This window comes from Oncorhynchus kisutch, linkage group LG15 (assembly GCF_002021735.2).
Source record: "Oncorhynchus kisutch isolate 150728-3 linkage group LG15, Okis_V2, whole genome shotgun sequence".
Classification (NCBI taxonomy): domain Eukaryota; kingdom Metazoa; phylum Chordata; class Actinopteri; order Salmoniformes; family Salmonidae; genus Oncorhynchus; species Oncorhynchus kisutch.
Genome location: NC_034188.2, coordinates 65,775,493 through 65,792,095, shown reverse-complemented (window position 1 = coordinate 65,792,095; position 16,603 = coordinate 65,775,493). Strand labels below are relative to the sequence as shown.

Sequence of the window (16,603 nt, the reverse complement as noted above, 5' to 3'; positions counted from 1 at the left end):
CACAATAATAATTTTAAAAAAGATTTCTGAATGATTCTAATCATTATATTTCATGGTGAAGTGTAGTGTTAGAGTGGGGATGGGCTCAAATCAAAATGTGTCATTGTTCTAGGTAGTTTTTATGAGGTTTTACATGATGTATCTTCAAATTGCAATCAGGACAAAGAGCAGGACACTTTGCTTGATAATATAATGTATTATACAGATACTTTTCATGCATATTTATGCATATAATATCCTTGGGACAGAAAAGGCACAGATTCATTGGAATGACCCATAAGATACAGCTAGCTAGCACTGCAGTGCATAAAATGTTGGTCAGTAGTTGCTTCAAAGTGAGAGAAGGACAATAGTTTAACAGTTTTGAACAAATCAATGTTTTCCAAAATGAAGGAGAAGCAAGAGAGAGCTGGAGAGCGATTTTGTCAATTTTTTTTCACTTCAGTATCACTTACTAAGCTAGCAAATTCAGCAGGATTTTGCAGGTTTTCCTACTTACAAAGCATGTAGAGGTCTGTAATTTTTATCATAGGTACACTTCAACTGTGAGACGGAATCTAAAACAAAAATCCACAAAATCACATTGTATGATTTTAAAGTAATTCATTTGCATTTTATTGCATGACATAAGTATTTGATCACCTACCAACCAGTAAGAATTCTGGTTCTCACAGACCTGTTAGTTTTTCTTTAAGAAGCCCTCCTGTTCTTCACTCATTACCTGTATTAACTGCACCTGTTTGAACTCGTTACCTGTATAAAAGACACCTGTCCACACACTCAATCAACTCCACAATGGCCAAGACCAGAGAGCTGTGTAAGGACATCATGGATAAAATTGTAGACCTGCACAAGGCTGGGATGGGCTACAGGACAATAGGCAAGCAGCTTGGTGAGAAGGCAACAACTGTTGGCGCAATTATTAGAAAATGGAAGAAGTTCAAGATGACGGTCAATCACCCTCGGTCTGGGGCTGCATGCAAGATCTCACCTTGTGGGGCATCAATGATCATGAGGAAGGTGAGGGATCAGCCCAGAACTACACGGCAGGACCTGGTCAATGACCTGAAGAGAGCTGGGACCACAGTCTCAAAGAAAACCATTATTAACACACTACGCTGTCATGGATTAAAATCCTGCATCGTACGCAAGGTCCCCCTGCTCAAGCCAGCGCATGTCCAGGCCCGTCTGAAGTTTGCCAATGACCATCTGGATGATCCAGAGGAGGAATGGGAGAAGGTCATGTGGTCTGATGAGACAAAAATAGAGCTTTTTGGTCTAAACCACTTGCCGTGTTTGGAGGAAGAAGAAGGATGATTCCAACCCCAAGAACACCATCTCAACCGTAAAGCATGGAGGTGGGAAACATCATTCTTTGGGGATGCTTTTCTGCAAAGGGGACAGGACGACTGCACCGTATTGAGGGGAGGATGGATGGGGCCATGTATCACGAGATCTTGGCCAACAACCTCCTTCCCTCAGTAAGAGCATTGAAGATGGGTCGTGGCTGGGTGGGTAGTGGCTGGGACCCGAAGCACACAGACAAGGAGTGGCTAAGGAGTTGCTCCGTAAGAAGCATCTCAAGGTCCTGGAGTGGCCTAGCCAGTCTCCAGACCTGAACCCAATAGAACATTTTTGGAGGGAGCTGAAAGTCCCTATTGCCCAGCGACAGCCCCGAAACCTGAAGGATCTGGAGAAGGTCTGTATGGAGGAGTGGGCCAAAATCCCTGCTGCAGTGTGTGCAAACCTGGTCAAGAACTACAGGAAACGTATGATCTCTGTAATTGCAAACAAAGGTTTCTGTACCAAATATTAAGTTATGCTTTTCTGATGTATCAAATACTTATGTCATGCAATAAAATGCAAATGAATTACTTAAAAATCATACAATGTTATTTTCCAGATTTTTGTTTTAGATTCCGTCTCTCACAGTTGAAGTGAACCTATGATTAAAAAATTACAGACCTCTACATGGTTTGTAAGTAGGAAAACCTGCAAAATCTGCAGTGTATCAAATACTTGTTCTCCCCACTGTATATATTTAACCAGGCAAGTCAGTTAAGAACAAATTCTTATTTACAATGATGGCCTACCCCGGCAACGCTGGGTCAATTAAGCGCCGCCCTATGGGACTCCCAATCAAGGCCAGATGTGATACAGCCTGGATTCAAACCTGGGACTGTAGTGATGCTTCTTGCACTGAATGCAGTGCCTTAGACCGCTGCGCCACTGGGATGATTTGTTGACTATGACATTACTTTAGTTATGGTGACAACGACGTAGGCTGTGTGTAGCAGTTATGACATGGTTTGGCTTGGAAATGTTTTTTTGCCTGGTCACATACAGCTAATGTGTGCATTGAAGTCCACAAACAAAGGGAAAAGGTGAGAGGAAGCGAGTGCATAGATGTGAGAAGGAATACAACATGGCTGCTATGAATGTGAACAGTGTTTACGCGTGACCAGGGGTGTATTTATTCTGCCGATTCTGCTGAAAAACATTTCTTAAACGGAAGCAAGTGGAACGAAACAGAGATAAACATACATGTACCTGAATTTGTCCAATAGAAACTCTCGTTTGCAACTGTGGGACTAATGATTACACCCTAGATCAGCTAGGTGCATGCAAGAGTGTGTGCAAGGCGGTATTGAATGTGTCGCAACTTCAAGATGGTTATAGGGGCAATTTCAGAATAATGTAGTAGCCTAAACCTAAGCCTAATCGATGTTACATTGAACTGGGTGAATGGAATATAAATGACAGTCATCCAATTTGCTGTAATAGAAATAAGACCATGCTCATGAAAAAAATAAATGGTCCTCCCTCATCTTAAACGGCACTGACCTCCACTGGTAGGTAGGTCACTCTCAAGGGCCTGTGTAATGTACTGCTATAGCTGTACTGTGTCATGCTGTTCCTGTCGTGTTAACAGAGCCCTGTAGAGCCCCCTGCTGCTGGCACAGGACACAGATATTACCATAACACCCCTGGACAGGCAGTTACATGGCCAAAACCAAGGTCAAAGACCATCTAGACACAACAAGACAACACAAAGCCACCCACCCAGCTTCTCTCGTCAGCCTGTTCTTTATTTATTTCTAGAGATGGATAATTAGTCATCTACTTATGTTGTTGGTAATGCTGTGGGATATTTATTCTTCACCTGATATAGAGTCCAGGTAATGCTTTGTTACTGAGTTTCACTGTAATTGGATGTAGAATACACAGCTATACCAATCTAATTTCTTGGAAGAACGCAGAGCCTATAGGAGCACAGTGGGTTTCAAGTCTTGACAATGGGTTTCAAGTCACTATGAGAAAGTATCTCTGGTGTGTGAGATGAGAATTTCTCATAAACACACAACACACACACACACACAGACACACAGACACACACAATCTCATTAGGAGAGTGTTCATGCTAGCCGGGGTAGAAGCTGAGGATATACTGTGGTATGCCATCAAAGCAAAACAGACCTTCAGAGAGCCTATTTGTAAGAAGACAAGGGCTCCTTGGCTACTCGCTCTCTGCCTCTGCCTCTGTGTAACACTTCTAACAAAAGTAGGCTTACAGTTGTGTTCAACCTACAGCAAGCAATTGGGAGTCCTATAGGGCGGCGCACAATTACCCCAGTGTAGTCCGGGTTAGGGTTTGGCCTGGGCAGGCCATCATTGTAAATAAGATTTTGTTCTTAACTGGCTTGCCTAGTTAAATAAAAGTTCCATAAAAACTATTTAAATATTAAAAAATGACGGGGCACAGAGTTTACAAAGCTAACGAGGGAGAAGCAGAGACATAGACAGGAGGAGAGGGAGAGCCCGAGGGAGGGGCCGAGGGAGGGGCCGAGGTAGGGGAAAAGGGAGGGGCAGAGGGAGGGGAAAAGGGAGGGGCAGAGGGAGAGGCAGGGGCAGAGGGAGATGCAGGGGGAGGGGCAGAGGGAGATGCAGGGGGAGGGGCAGAGGGAGAGGGAGAGGCAGGGGAGATGCAGGGGGAGAGGCAGAGGCAAACCACAATATGAGCTTAATTAGGCAGAGATGTGCGGAGTAGACTGAGAGCTGCTGCTCCCTGGTTGTGTGTGCTGTGAATGGACAGAAAATGAGTGGTCTCCTTGTCCTCGGGTCACTGTCAGGTCAAACTCCCTGTCCCGCCCTGTCCTCAGCTAAAGTAATACAAGACCAACATCACATGAGATTGAGTTGTTTATTAGTTTAGCTGTAGACAATGTTTTGTATATCTTCAACTGTCACAGAGGAAATGCGTCTGGTCGCAGGAAAATAAATCAACTGGTTCAGATCCTCTTTTCTGTGTTCCAAAAGGGTTCTTCGGCTGTCCCTATAAGATAGTTATTTTACCTGGACCCAAAAATTGTTATTTTGGGTTCCAGGTAGAAGAACCCTTTTGGGTTCCACGTAGAACCCTATGGAAAGGTTCTACACGAAACCCAAAAGAGTTATACCTAGAACCAAAATGTTTTCACCTGGAACCAAAAAGGGTTCTTTTTAGGTCCTAGATAGCATCTTTCTTTCAAAGAGTGTAAATGGAGCAGCAATTGAGAAATGTGGCAATAACTCACACACAGCCACCCAGTAGAGACCCATGGGATGTTGTTCCTTTAAATATTTCATCCCTGGCCATTGCTGTGCCATGCAGGGAGGCAGGCAGGAAGATGTCAAGCTGCTGAGGAAACACCACAGCCCTCACATCTATTTAAGCTCTCGCCTCCAGTCATTGTCTCTCACCAACGGCAATCACTACACCAGACAGACAGACGGATGGAAATCTCAGGGTGCGTCCCGAACGGCACCCTATTCTCTACTGATCTAAAGTTGTGCACTATGTGGGGAATAAGGTGCCATTTGGGACTCAATCTCAGAACCCAGTCTGCCAGCTCCCAGTCAACACATACCAATTAGTGGAAATATACACAAACATTCTCACAGGCATATCAATGAAAAAGAGCTATGCAAAACAAAGTGACATTCTACCAAAGACAATATATGCATTTGTCTCAAAGGATTCCCCCCGGAAAGACTGGCAGCTTTAAATGCGACATGAAAAGATTAGTCTCTGCACAGCCAGCAGCCTGACACATACAGTACTGCCTACAATCACCCGAACAGAACAGAGAGATGCTGCTTCGGGTTCCTCCTCAAAATGGGGCAAAAACTCAAGATAGTCTGCAGATTCCTTTGGTCCTCACCTCGCCAAGGTCTTCATTACTTAACGGATGTGATTTAAAGAAGAGGATTCAAAGAGAGTGAACGCCTCTTTAAGCTCATGTGTGATTGAATACTTGCAGGCCACCATCATCATCTGCTTTCAATGCAGCCAGCCACAGTAACTACTGTAACTGTAGCTGATTTATTGAACGGGGCAAGATTGACAAGCAGGCAGCAGCTTATTCTGGAGGTAACAGCTTCCACATTCGTCTCATCTTCAATTCAGTTCCCTCTATTCCACAACCAGATAAAGGCACAGGAGCCCAATAATAAACAACAGCCGTTAATTAGGTAAACAGATCATTAGATCATCCACACTAATGCAGTTCAAACCAGTCACTCTGGCATCTGTTTCATCTTTCTTTCTCTGTCCGCTGAATAGAGCTAGGGGCTTCAGGGTTCTTCAGGGGCTTCGGGGTTCTTCAGGGTTCTTCAGGGTGCTTCAGGGGCCTTCAGGGGCTTCAGGGTTCTTCAGGGGCTTCAGGGTTCTTCAGGGGCTTCGGGGTTCTTCAGGGTTCTTCAGGGTGCTTCAGGGTTCTTCAGGGGGCTTCAGGGGTAGATCAAGGTTATGAGTTTAGTATTCCACATGCCTCGAAAGGCTGGGAAATGTCAGTGGCATGCTAATTAACATCGCAACTTCTGCTTAATGGCTACCTGCTCGATATCATTTCCAATTTAACCATCAACAGAATTGGCAGCCTGGTATCTCTGGCCCAACGTCGCTGTTGATTCATTTGACTCCCGAGGCCGAGATCTGTGAATTGGAAATGGTCCCTTGGCTATTCTGCCATGCCTCCTTAAAAATGACAAACATGCCTAATCGGTGCACTGTCATTCTGACTGTCAGACTAAATTGCTAGGGGGGTGAATTCACCGCAATAGAAATGCTATCAAATAGAGCCCACATATCACAAGCTACTATTGCTTTATAACCATCATGATTCTCCACTGTGTTTCAGCTATACAGCTCAGCAACGGGAGGCAGCGCTGAGACAATCTGAAAGGGATGAAAGGCCAATACAAACTGCTCTTCAATGCCAAACAGAAAGCAAAAATCTAAATCAGAAAATTTAAGAAATGTTAGAAATTTCAAGATTTCTACCCCCCTTGACGTGTTGTGTGATTGACTCACTTGGAGACGAGGGAGAAGGCCTCGGCACACACAGCTGGGCAGGCCACTAGCTTGATCATCACATGTTCTGCAGCGGCCTGGAAGTGTGCCCGAGCCACCTTCTCCAGCACGGAGGATAGCGTGGTAGCATCGCCAGCCTTGGTGCCAGGGTCTCCCCCTGCCGTATCCAGGATGTTCCCACCATGCATCACCAGCAGCAACACGTGGGTCTTACACTGGGTCTTCTGTAGAGTGGAGAAGAGGAAGAAGTAACCAATGAGGGGTAAGGAGGTAGAAAAGAGGAGGATGTGAAAGGAGAGGAGAGAGAAGTGGATTAGTGGTATAGGCCAAGAGTCCTGGACCTGCATTCATATATACTATAGATAACAGAGACACCTCATGAGCAGCCAGAGTAGTTATGCTGGTTATTTATATATCAGTGTTTATATTGTGATTCTCCTACCTCCATGTCCTCTAACCCGTCAATGCTGCTCTGAGGGACACAGCGAGGACGCCCCAGGCGATACAGGCTCTCTACAGATTTAAGATAAGGGAGAAAGAGAGAGAAAGAGAAAGAGAAAGAGAAAGAGAGAGAGAGAGAGAGAGAGAGAGAGAGAGAGAGAGAGAGAGAGAGAGAGAGAGATACAGAAAGGAGAGATTGCGAGAGGAAGAGAGTGAGAGAGAGAGAGAGAGATACAGAAAGGAGAGATTGCGAGAGGAAGAGAGTGAGAGAGATAAAGAAAGGAAAGACAGAGAGGAAGAGCGAGAGAAAGGAGTGAGAAATGATGGCGAGAGGGAGAAAAGTCATTACATAAGCCACTTCACACAGATGCACTGATAACGGAATGATTATTGATCTCAGGAGCTAACCAATTTCAGTATTACTAAAGCCTTAACTTTTCTCTTTATTCCTTCCATAACTGGGAGATGGGCCCCAAATACTGCACGCCCTTAAGCTCAACTCTCCTAAGCACATACTCCAGAAAAGTCAATACTGACTCATCACACAGAATCCTGCCATATCCAGACATATGGTTCTGTCACGATCACCGTAGCTGCCTGGCACTGTCATATTTTGGATCTTGGCTTGTCAGAAACAGTCGAAACAATGCAAATACACCTTGGGATGAGGAAGATGGAGGAAGGACGAAGGAGAGTTATGGTTATTTTCCCAACCACCTGTACGGTGTGTCTATCTGTGTTCCTGTGTGAAGTGTGGCAAGCCATTGGCTCCTGGCCAAACTCATTATCCTCCCTGAAGCCTCTGCATGCTCTGTCATCTTATTCCTGAGCTCCTCTCCCTCCCTCCCTCCCTCCCTCTCTCTCTCTCTCTCTCTCTCTCTCCCCCTCTCTCCAGCTCTCTCTCTCGGCTCTGTGATTTACTCACTGCTTGTTTATCTGTTCTCCCCCGGCTGGTAGCATCTGCCAGGGGAGGCTTTCACACACTTACAGCCTGTCAGTTCCCAGCCCACAGCCTGTCATCTCCCAGCATGTCAGCTCCCAGCCCACAACCTGTCAGCTCCCAGCCCACAGCCTGTCAGCTCTCAGCCCACAGCCTGTCAGCTCCCAGCCCACAACCTGTCAGCTCCCTGCCCACAGCCTGTCAGCTCTCAGCCCACAGCCTGTCAGCTCTCAGCCCACAGCCTGTCAGCTCCCAGCCCACAGCCTGTCAGCTCCCAGCCCACAACCTGTCAGCTCCCAGCCCACAACCTGTAAGTTCCCAGCCCACAGCCTGTCAGCTCCCAGCCCACAACCTGTCAGCTCCCTGCCCACAGCCTGTCAGCTCTCAGCCCACAGCCTGTCAGCTCCCAGCCCACAGCCTGTCAGCTCCCTGCCCACAGCCTGTCAGCTCTCAGCCCACAGCCTGTCAGCTCTCAGCCCACAGCCTGTCAGCTCCCAGCCCACAGCCTGTCAGCTCCCTGCCCACAACCTGTCAGCTCCCAGCCCACAACCTGTAAGTTCCCAGCCCACAGCCTGTCAGCTCCCAGCCCACAACCTGTCAGCTCCCTGCCCACAGCCTGTCAGCTCCCTGCCCACAACCTGTCAGCTCCCTGCCCACAGCCTGTCAGCTCCCTGCCCACAGCCTGTCAGCTCCCAGCCCACAGACTGTCAGCTCCCAGCCCACAGACTGTCAGCTCCCAGCCTTTCAGTTCCCAGCCCACAGCCTGTTAGCTCCCAGCCCACAGCCTGTCAGTTCCCAGCCCACAGCCTGTCAGCTCCCAGCCCACAGCCTTTCCTACCCTGCCTGCCTGACATTCCTGCCTGTCTGTCTTCTTGCATGCCAGCCACTTTGTCTCCGGCCACTTCTTGCCTCCTGCCTGCCTCCCCCTCCAACTTAACACTCAGGAGACCCACTGCACTATTCTGGTCAAAAGTTTAGCTACAGCAAATCAATTGAGAAGTTTCTTTGTAAGTGGGAGGTGGAATAACATTGGACCAGTACAGAGAGCACAGTACCAGATTAGTCATACATTTAAAATGAATGTGTGATCAGAGGTTCTCTGCATATTTACAAAGAAGTCTTTCTGCTACTTACGTAACATTAATTGCAACCAAAACAAACCTCTCAATTATTGAGTAGCATGGAGTAACAGAATGGGTTGAGTGAACCCAACACACAGTCCCTAGTGATCTTCAACTTGCTTTTACATTGGTGAACGAATTTTCAATTAGGTACAACCCTGAAAGCTATGCTAAAATATAGCCTTGATAGACAGGGGAGGCTTTTGTGTAAGCGTCAGTGGAAGCTACATACAGTACAAGCACAGCTGGATGTAGACAGACAGAAGCCTACTTTACTATAAATAAGACATTTTTTTTTTATGTTGAAGTGCATTGACGTAATCCTATTTGTGACAGGGAAGCTGAGTGGTGAAAAGCAGTTTCCTGTGGTCCTCTGTAAGCCTCTCCTGCAGCTTGACAGCCTAGCTAACAGCAGGGGATCCATCCAGGTTACCAAGAGAGTCTAACTCTCCCTCCCTCTTTCTTAAACTTTTTAACTTTCTTTTTATCTCTCCCTCACTCTCTCTCACAGCGCCGTCCCTCTCTCGTGTTGTGCCAATCAATATGTGCATTACAAGGCTCAGAGGCACATATGGTCACTGTCTGCCTCTCTCACTAAACTAATGCATTTGCCCAGAAAGCCCTCTCTAGACTCCTCCAAGTCAGGAGCTAAGGGTGCCAGAACTCAGAAGCAATGTCTGTTGTCACCACGACATCTCAACCACACTCTCAAAGCCGTCATATTCAGACTCTTGAGTCATTTAATAGTGCAGTAAAAAAAATTGACATTTGGTTTGTTTGCTAGTACTAAATGTGGACATTTTTCATTTAGTAAAATGCTGTATAATAAATTGAATCATGGAAATAGTGTTCTGTAGGACAACCATAACCAATATTCGTTTAATATTTAATAGTGTGAATAAACTGTAAACAAATAAGAGAGAGAGAGAGAGAGAGAGAGAGAGAGAGAGAGAGAGAAAGCAGTAGAAGAAGAGATCAGCAGGAAGAGAGAAACTGGGAGAGAGAGAGAAGCAACAGGGAGAAGGGATATTGGCAGTATGTCAGTGCTAGCTTGTGAAGGAAGGGTGAATTATTGATTTGCGTCCTGATCCCTCAGTGCCGTTCTGTCTTGGCCACTATGTCTTAGAATGTCATTCCTCCATACATTCAATGAAGGCATGTTGTTGTCATTCCATGTCTCCTGTCCCTGCCAATTGCAGAGTACTCTCGCCCTACAACTACTGCCACACTGACAGATTTCTATCAGCTTAGATAGAAGCAGCAGAGAGAGCGAGCGAGAGAGAAAGCGAGAGAGCGAGAGAGAGAGAGACTCCTAACGTTGCCATGTTGCTGTGAGGCCAAAGACAGAAAGAGTGAGTTGACAGAATACAGATTTCCAATAAAAAAGTTGTACACACTACAAAATATATTTCCCAAAATATCACCAACAGGGCTATGTGATGTCAGCTCCACTTAGACTGAGGGTTTGTGAACTGTGAGGCTAACTCTTAGAGAGGCCTCACTGGAGAGGTAGACCCTGAGAGAACCTAGCCAGAACAACACTTAAAGGTGAGCCCTGCTTGACGACTAAGGCACTTAGTGCTGGAGGGAATGTATGAATTCATTGTGACAACTCACTCATCGCATGCCAACACTGTTTTGTGTAGAGCACTAAGCACCTTAACTACATTCACTTAGCTTGGTCCAGCCAGGGAATGCTAGCTATGCACTAGCCTCCCAATACCACAGACAGACATCACAATATAATCACAATCAATTCTAACAAAGTTAGATTCCTTAACATGATTGCCAGTTTGCCACAGTCAATGAACTAGGTTACGTAATACATTTTCCAGAGCATGTCGTTGTTAATTAACCATATATTGAACGAGTACAAATTAGGAAAATTAGTGATGGATAGAAACGGTTAGGAACCAGTCTGGGTCTGCATCAGAAATGGCACCCTATATGCACTGTCTACTCATGACTATGGCCTGCATAGGACTCTGGTCAAAAGTAGTGCACTATATTGAATAGGGTGCCATTTTGGACACTGATCCTAATGAAAGCTTGTTTTCAGTATGAGCTGTGACCTCTGACCTGGCCCTGGAACAGTGGAGGTATGCTAACATCCAGCTTCGTCTGTTCATTAGGGCTGGGAATGGCCATGGACCTCACTCTGTGATATTACACGATGCATCAAATCAATTCAAATGTTATTGGTCACATACACATGTTTAGCAGATGTTATTGCGAGTGTAGCTAAATGCTTACCTAACTCCAACTGTGCAGTAGTATCTAATAATTCTGCCGATTTGATATATATTGCGATTCTCACGATTTGATATGTATTGCGATTCGATACTGTGATCCAATAGCCCACATAGCCTAGGCTATAAACTCTATCGCTTGTTATCATTATCTCTGCTCTGCCTTTCTTTTTTGACACACTTTTATTATTCCAGACAGAGAAGGTCTTTGTCTCCCCAGCTCTCATGCTTTGAGTATTTTCTGTTTAAAGAGGGAAATAGCAATAAGGCAAAAATGGAAAAAGTAATTCAACAGGAATTAGCGTAAAAGGGAGATTGTGCCTGCTAGGGTAGCAGTGTATTTAAAAAAGGACTTGGTTGGCCAGGGGCGAGAATGATGCAATGAGGAGAATACAGATGAGGATGGAGAAGATGCTATTCCCACTACATTTGTACATGTCTGAGAGCAGCTAGCTACAGGGTGTAGGTAGGGCTAGAGAGAGCAGCTAGCTACAGGGTGTAGGTAGGGCTAGAGAGAGCAGCTAGCTAGAGGACGTAGATAGGGATAGAGAGAGCAGCTAGCTAGAGGACGTAGGTAGGGATAGAGAGAGCAGCTAGCTACAGGGTGTAGGTAGGGATAGAGAGAGCAGCTAGCTACAGGGTGTAGGAAATGCTAGAGAGAGCGGCTAGCTACAGGGTGTAGGTAGGGCTAGAGAGAGCAGCTAGCTACAGAGCTTAGATAGGGATAGAGAGAGCAGCTAGCTACAGGGTGTAGGTAGGGCTAGAGAGAGCAGCTAGCTAGAGGACGTAGATAGGGATAGAGAGAGCAGCTAGCTAGAGGACGTAGGTAGGGATAGAGAGAGCAGCTAGCTACAGGGTGTAGGAAATGCTAGAGAGAGCGGCTAGCTACAGGGTGTAGGTAGGGCTAGAGAGAGCAGCTAGATACAGGGCTTAGATAGGGATAGAGAGAGCAGCTAGCTACAGGGTGTAGATAGGGCTAGAGAGAGCAGCTAGCTACAGGGTGTAGATAGGGATAGAGAGAGCAGCTAGCTACAGGGCATAGATAGGGATAGAGAGAGCAGCTAGCTACAGGGTGTAGGTAGGGATAGAGAGAGCAGCTAGCTACAGGGTGTAGGTAGGGATAGAGAGAGCAGCTAGCTACAGGGTGTAGATAGGGATAGAGAGAGCAGCTAGCTACAGGGTGTAGATAGGGATAGAGAGAGCAGCTAGCTACAGGGTGTAGATAGGGATAGAGAGAGCAGCTAGCTACAGGGTGTAGATAGGGCTAGAGAGCAGCTAGCTACAGGGTGTAGATAGGGATAGAGAGAGCAGCTAGCTACAGGGCATAGATAGGGATAGAGAGAGCAGCTAGCTACAGGGTGTAGATAGGGATAGAGAGAGCAGCTAGCTACAGGGTGTAGGTAGGGATAGAGAGAGCAGCTAGCTACAGGATGTAGGTAGGGCAAGAGAGAGCAGCTAGCTACAGGACGTAGATAGGGCTAGAGAGAGCAGCTAGCTACGGGTGTAGATAGGGCTAGAGAGAGCAGCTAGCTACAGCAGACAGGGATAGAGAGAGCAGCTAGCTACAGGGTGTAGGTAGGGCTAGAGAGAGCAGCTAGCTACAGGGTGTAGGTAGGGCTAGAGAGAGCAGCTAGCTACAGGGTGTAGGTTGGGATATAGAGAGCAGCTAGCTACAGGGTGTAGGTAGGGCTAGTGAGAGCACCTAGCTACAGTAGACAGGGATAGAGAGAGCAGCTAGCTACAGTAGACAGAGATAGAGAGAGCAGCTGGCTACAACACTCCTCTCTCTCAGTCCCATCCCAGAACCTCAAATTGGCTGGGGTGATAATTAACATGTGTGGTGCCATCATGAGAAGGGTGTGGACTCTCTGTGGACCATTCAGCTTCCACGCTTAAGACTATTCCTTTAATTTTGGTCTTATCTAAAAATATATGTACGGCACCAGTCAGAAGTTTGGACACACCTACTCATTCAAGGGTTTATCTTTATTTTGACATAGTTTTTTTTTCTTCTACATTGTATAATAATAGTGAAGAAATCCAAACTATGTAATAACACATATGGAATCATGTAGTAACCAGAAAAGTGTTAAACACATCAAAATATACTTTATATTTCACATTCTTCAAAGTAGCAACCCTTTGCCTTGATGTGTGCAGAGGGTCCTTGGTTCGAGCCCAGGTTGGGGCAAGAGCTGTAAGCAATACTGTTACATTTAGTAATTTTACTTAGTCAACTTAAGTACTTCCTTAGCACAGTGGTGGAAAAAAGTATGTAATTGTCATACTTGAGTAAAAGTAAAGATACCTTAATAGAGAATTACTCAAGTAAAAGTGAAAGTCACCCAGTGAAATACTACTAGAGTAAAAGTCAAAGTATTTGGTTTTAAATATATTTAAGTATCAAAAGTAATTCTAAAAGTATAAATCATTTCAAATTCCTTTTATTAAGCAAAACAGACGGCACCATTTTCTAGTTTTTAACGTTTACCTATAGCCAGGGGCACACATAATTTACAAACAATGCATTTGTGTCTTGGTAGGTGCTTGAAATGGACCCTTTTCCTATCTGGCTAAACATTAAAAATGTACTTTTGGGCCTCAGGGGAAAAGTATGGAGTAAAAAGTACATGATTTTCTTTAGGAATGTAGTGAAGTAAAAGTTTAAGTTAAAATACAGATACCCCAAACAACTACTTAAGTAGTAATGACTTTACACCACCGCCTTAGTGTTGACACAGTGATGTAAGCTAATGGTTCGCAAGCCTGGCAGCATTGAGCCACTGTGACAACAGCCAAATCACAATCCACTGTTTTCTTGTTTTCCATACACTCCATAACTCCCAAAATATCAGTTGTGTAATTAAGCTATTTTAGGCTGAGACTATGCATCAATCACAGAGTGAAGTGGAAAAACATAGCGATCTAATATAGTCACAGCTGCGTTGCAGAAATATGCTGATAAGACCTTGTTTATCCAGGTGGAGAGGTGGAGAGGCCTAAAGACATGAGACAGATCTATAATGTTAGAAAGATAGGAGGGCTCTGTTTGTGGCTTCGCTGGGCAGGCTGTGGAGGGGGAACAGAGGACTGCTACAGTACATTAGAAGCAGGGAGGCTGTAGGGAAGCCTGTCAGTGCTATTATCCATTGCTGTGACTCTGTCATTGTAGAGAGCTGAGTGCTCATCGTGGGGGGTTTAAGATGGCTTTATTAATGTAGGAACAGATAGAGTGAGAAAATGAACAAAGCAAGAAAAAGGGAAACGGAGCAAAATTGAAAGACAGAAACTTTGACAGAGGGACTGAAAGAGCGATAGAGACGGAACATGACTAAGAGAGAGTGAGTTAGTGAAAGAGAAATTGAGAGATAGATACAAAGTAAAGTCAATGCCAGTGCTGGCTGCAGGGCCTGAGAATACTCTACATTCTCTTGTTTCTCAGGGAGGTTAGTCAGGCTGAGTTTGTGTGGCATAAAGCCTCTGGACTTATATTAAGGGAATGGAGTGTATATTAGTGTAAGGAGGCTGTTGTATTGGATTTACCCTTTGTCCACCATGTCTCCTAAACATCTGAACCAAGAGTTTGATTTCAGACCATTTCTTACATGAATATGTTACGCTGGTTTGTCTTGCCATCCAGGTCTCCAATTGGTAATATTGTACATATGCATATATTCCATTTTTTGTGAGTACTACGTGCCCATCTCATTGATATCAATTTATTTGAGGTACACAAGTTGTTATTGAAATAGGCACTGTAATTATATCTACAACTACTGCATGTCCTGCGCTTAATGGTTATATGGGTGGTATTCCAACAGCTTCCAGAGTAAGCTTTTCTACTGTTGCCTAGGTATTAACTAGGACCGATTTATATGTAAATAATATTTTATGACCATATGTGCCTCCGTGATGAATTATGATTGACTATACGCAAAAGGTGAATTTAAATGTTTTCACACCCACCATGTGTCATGTGTGTAATGGTCATGTGAGGTGAAATGTGTATATTTTGGGATGTGAGTCTGACCTGACGAAGATCTGTTTTGGATTGAAACGTTGTCAATAATGCAGTGAATTGGGAGCATAAACAGTGTGCGGGCCTTCAGGAATTGAGGCCGTGACAGATCTTAACTGTTGCACATTACTAGCCCAGGGTAACCATTGTTTTCTCCAAAACCATACTCCAACCTAGTCCAGTGAATTCACTTAAGCACTTAGCTATCCCTGTTCAGCTCAGCTCCTCATCCCTGCATGGGTAACCAGAATGATCAGCCATTGACGCCAATTAAACAGTAATCAAGTGAGTAAGTAAAAGAGCAGAGAGGAGCTGTCGGGGGCCTAGCTGGCATTCCCAACATACAAATCAATTCAATTGGTCGCAAACACATATTTAGCAGATGTTATTGGAGGTGTAGCAAAATTATTGTGTTCCTAGCTCCAATAGTGCAGTAATATCTAACAATATACAACAATACACACAAATCTAAAAGTAAAAAAATGGAATTAAGAAATATAGAAATATTAGGACGAGCGATGTCGAAGTCTGGAGTATAAATAAACAAATAAATACATACAGAAATAAATATATATATATACACACCTACTCATTCAAGGGTTTTTCTTCATTTTTACTATTTTCTACACTGTAGAATACTAGTGAAGACGTCAACACTATGAAATAAAACATATGGAATCACTTAGTAAATAAAAACATGTTAATCAAATCAAAATATATTTTAGATTTTAGATTCTTCAAAGTAGCCACCCTTTGCCTTGATGACAGCTTTGCACACTCTTGGCATTCTCTCAACCAGCGTCATGAGGTAGTCAGTCTTGAACTAGTTCCCACATATGCTGAGCACTTGTTGGCTGCTTTTCCTTCAGTCTGCGGTCCAATTCATCCCAAACCATCTCAATTCGGTTGAAGTTGGGTGATTGTGGAGGCCAGGTCATCTGATGCAGCACTCCATCACTCTCCTTCTTGGTCAAATAGCCCTTACACAGCCTGGAGGTGTGTTGGGTCATTGTCCTGTTGGAAAACAAATGATAGTCCCACTAAGCGCAAACCAGATGGGATGGCGTATCGCTGCAGGATGCTGTAGTAGCCATGCTGGTTAAGTGAGCCCTGAATTATAAATAAATCACTGACACAGTGGGAACCACACATGCGGAGATCATCCGTTCACCTACTCTGCGTCTCACAAAGACACGGCGGTTGGAACCAAAAATCTAAAATATGGACTCATCAGACCAAAGGACATATTTTAACCGGTCTAATGTCCATTGCTCGTGTTTTGAGGCCCAAACAAGTCTCTTCTTCTTATTGGTGTACTTTAATAGTGGTTTCTTTGCAGCAATTCAACCATGAAGGCCTGATTCACACAGTCTCCTCTGAACAGTTGATGTTGAGATGTGTCTGTTACTTGAACTCTGTGAAGCATTTATTTTGGCTGCAATCTGAGGTGCAGTTAACTCTAATGAACTTATGCTCTGCAGC

At 44.8% G+C, this 16,603-nt stretch overlaps 1 protein-coding gene across 2 annotated transcripts in view; it reads right to left on the bottom strand.

Moving 5' to 3' along the window:
• LOC109904853 (membrane-associated phosphatidylinositol transfer protein 3) overlaps positions 1-16,603 on the bottom strand; it is a 125,562-nt gene that overhangs the window by 72,127 nt on the left and 36,832 nt on the right. For both annotated transcript variants that reach the window (XM_031790848.1, XM_031790849.1), the window contains exons 4-5: positions 6,795-6,865; positions 6,353-6,576 (exon numbers count right to left, since the gene is read on the bottom strand). In XM_031790848.1, the coding sequence (XP_031646708.1) occupies positions 6,353-6,576; positions 6,795-6,865 (295 nt within the window). The remainder of the gene's footprint in view (positions 1-6,352; positions 6,577-6,794; positions 6,866-16,603) is intronic.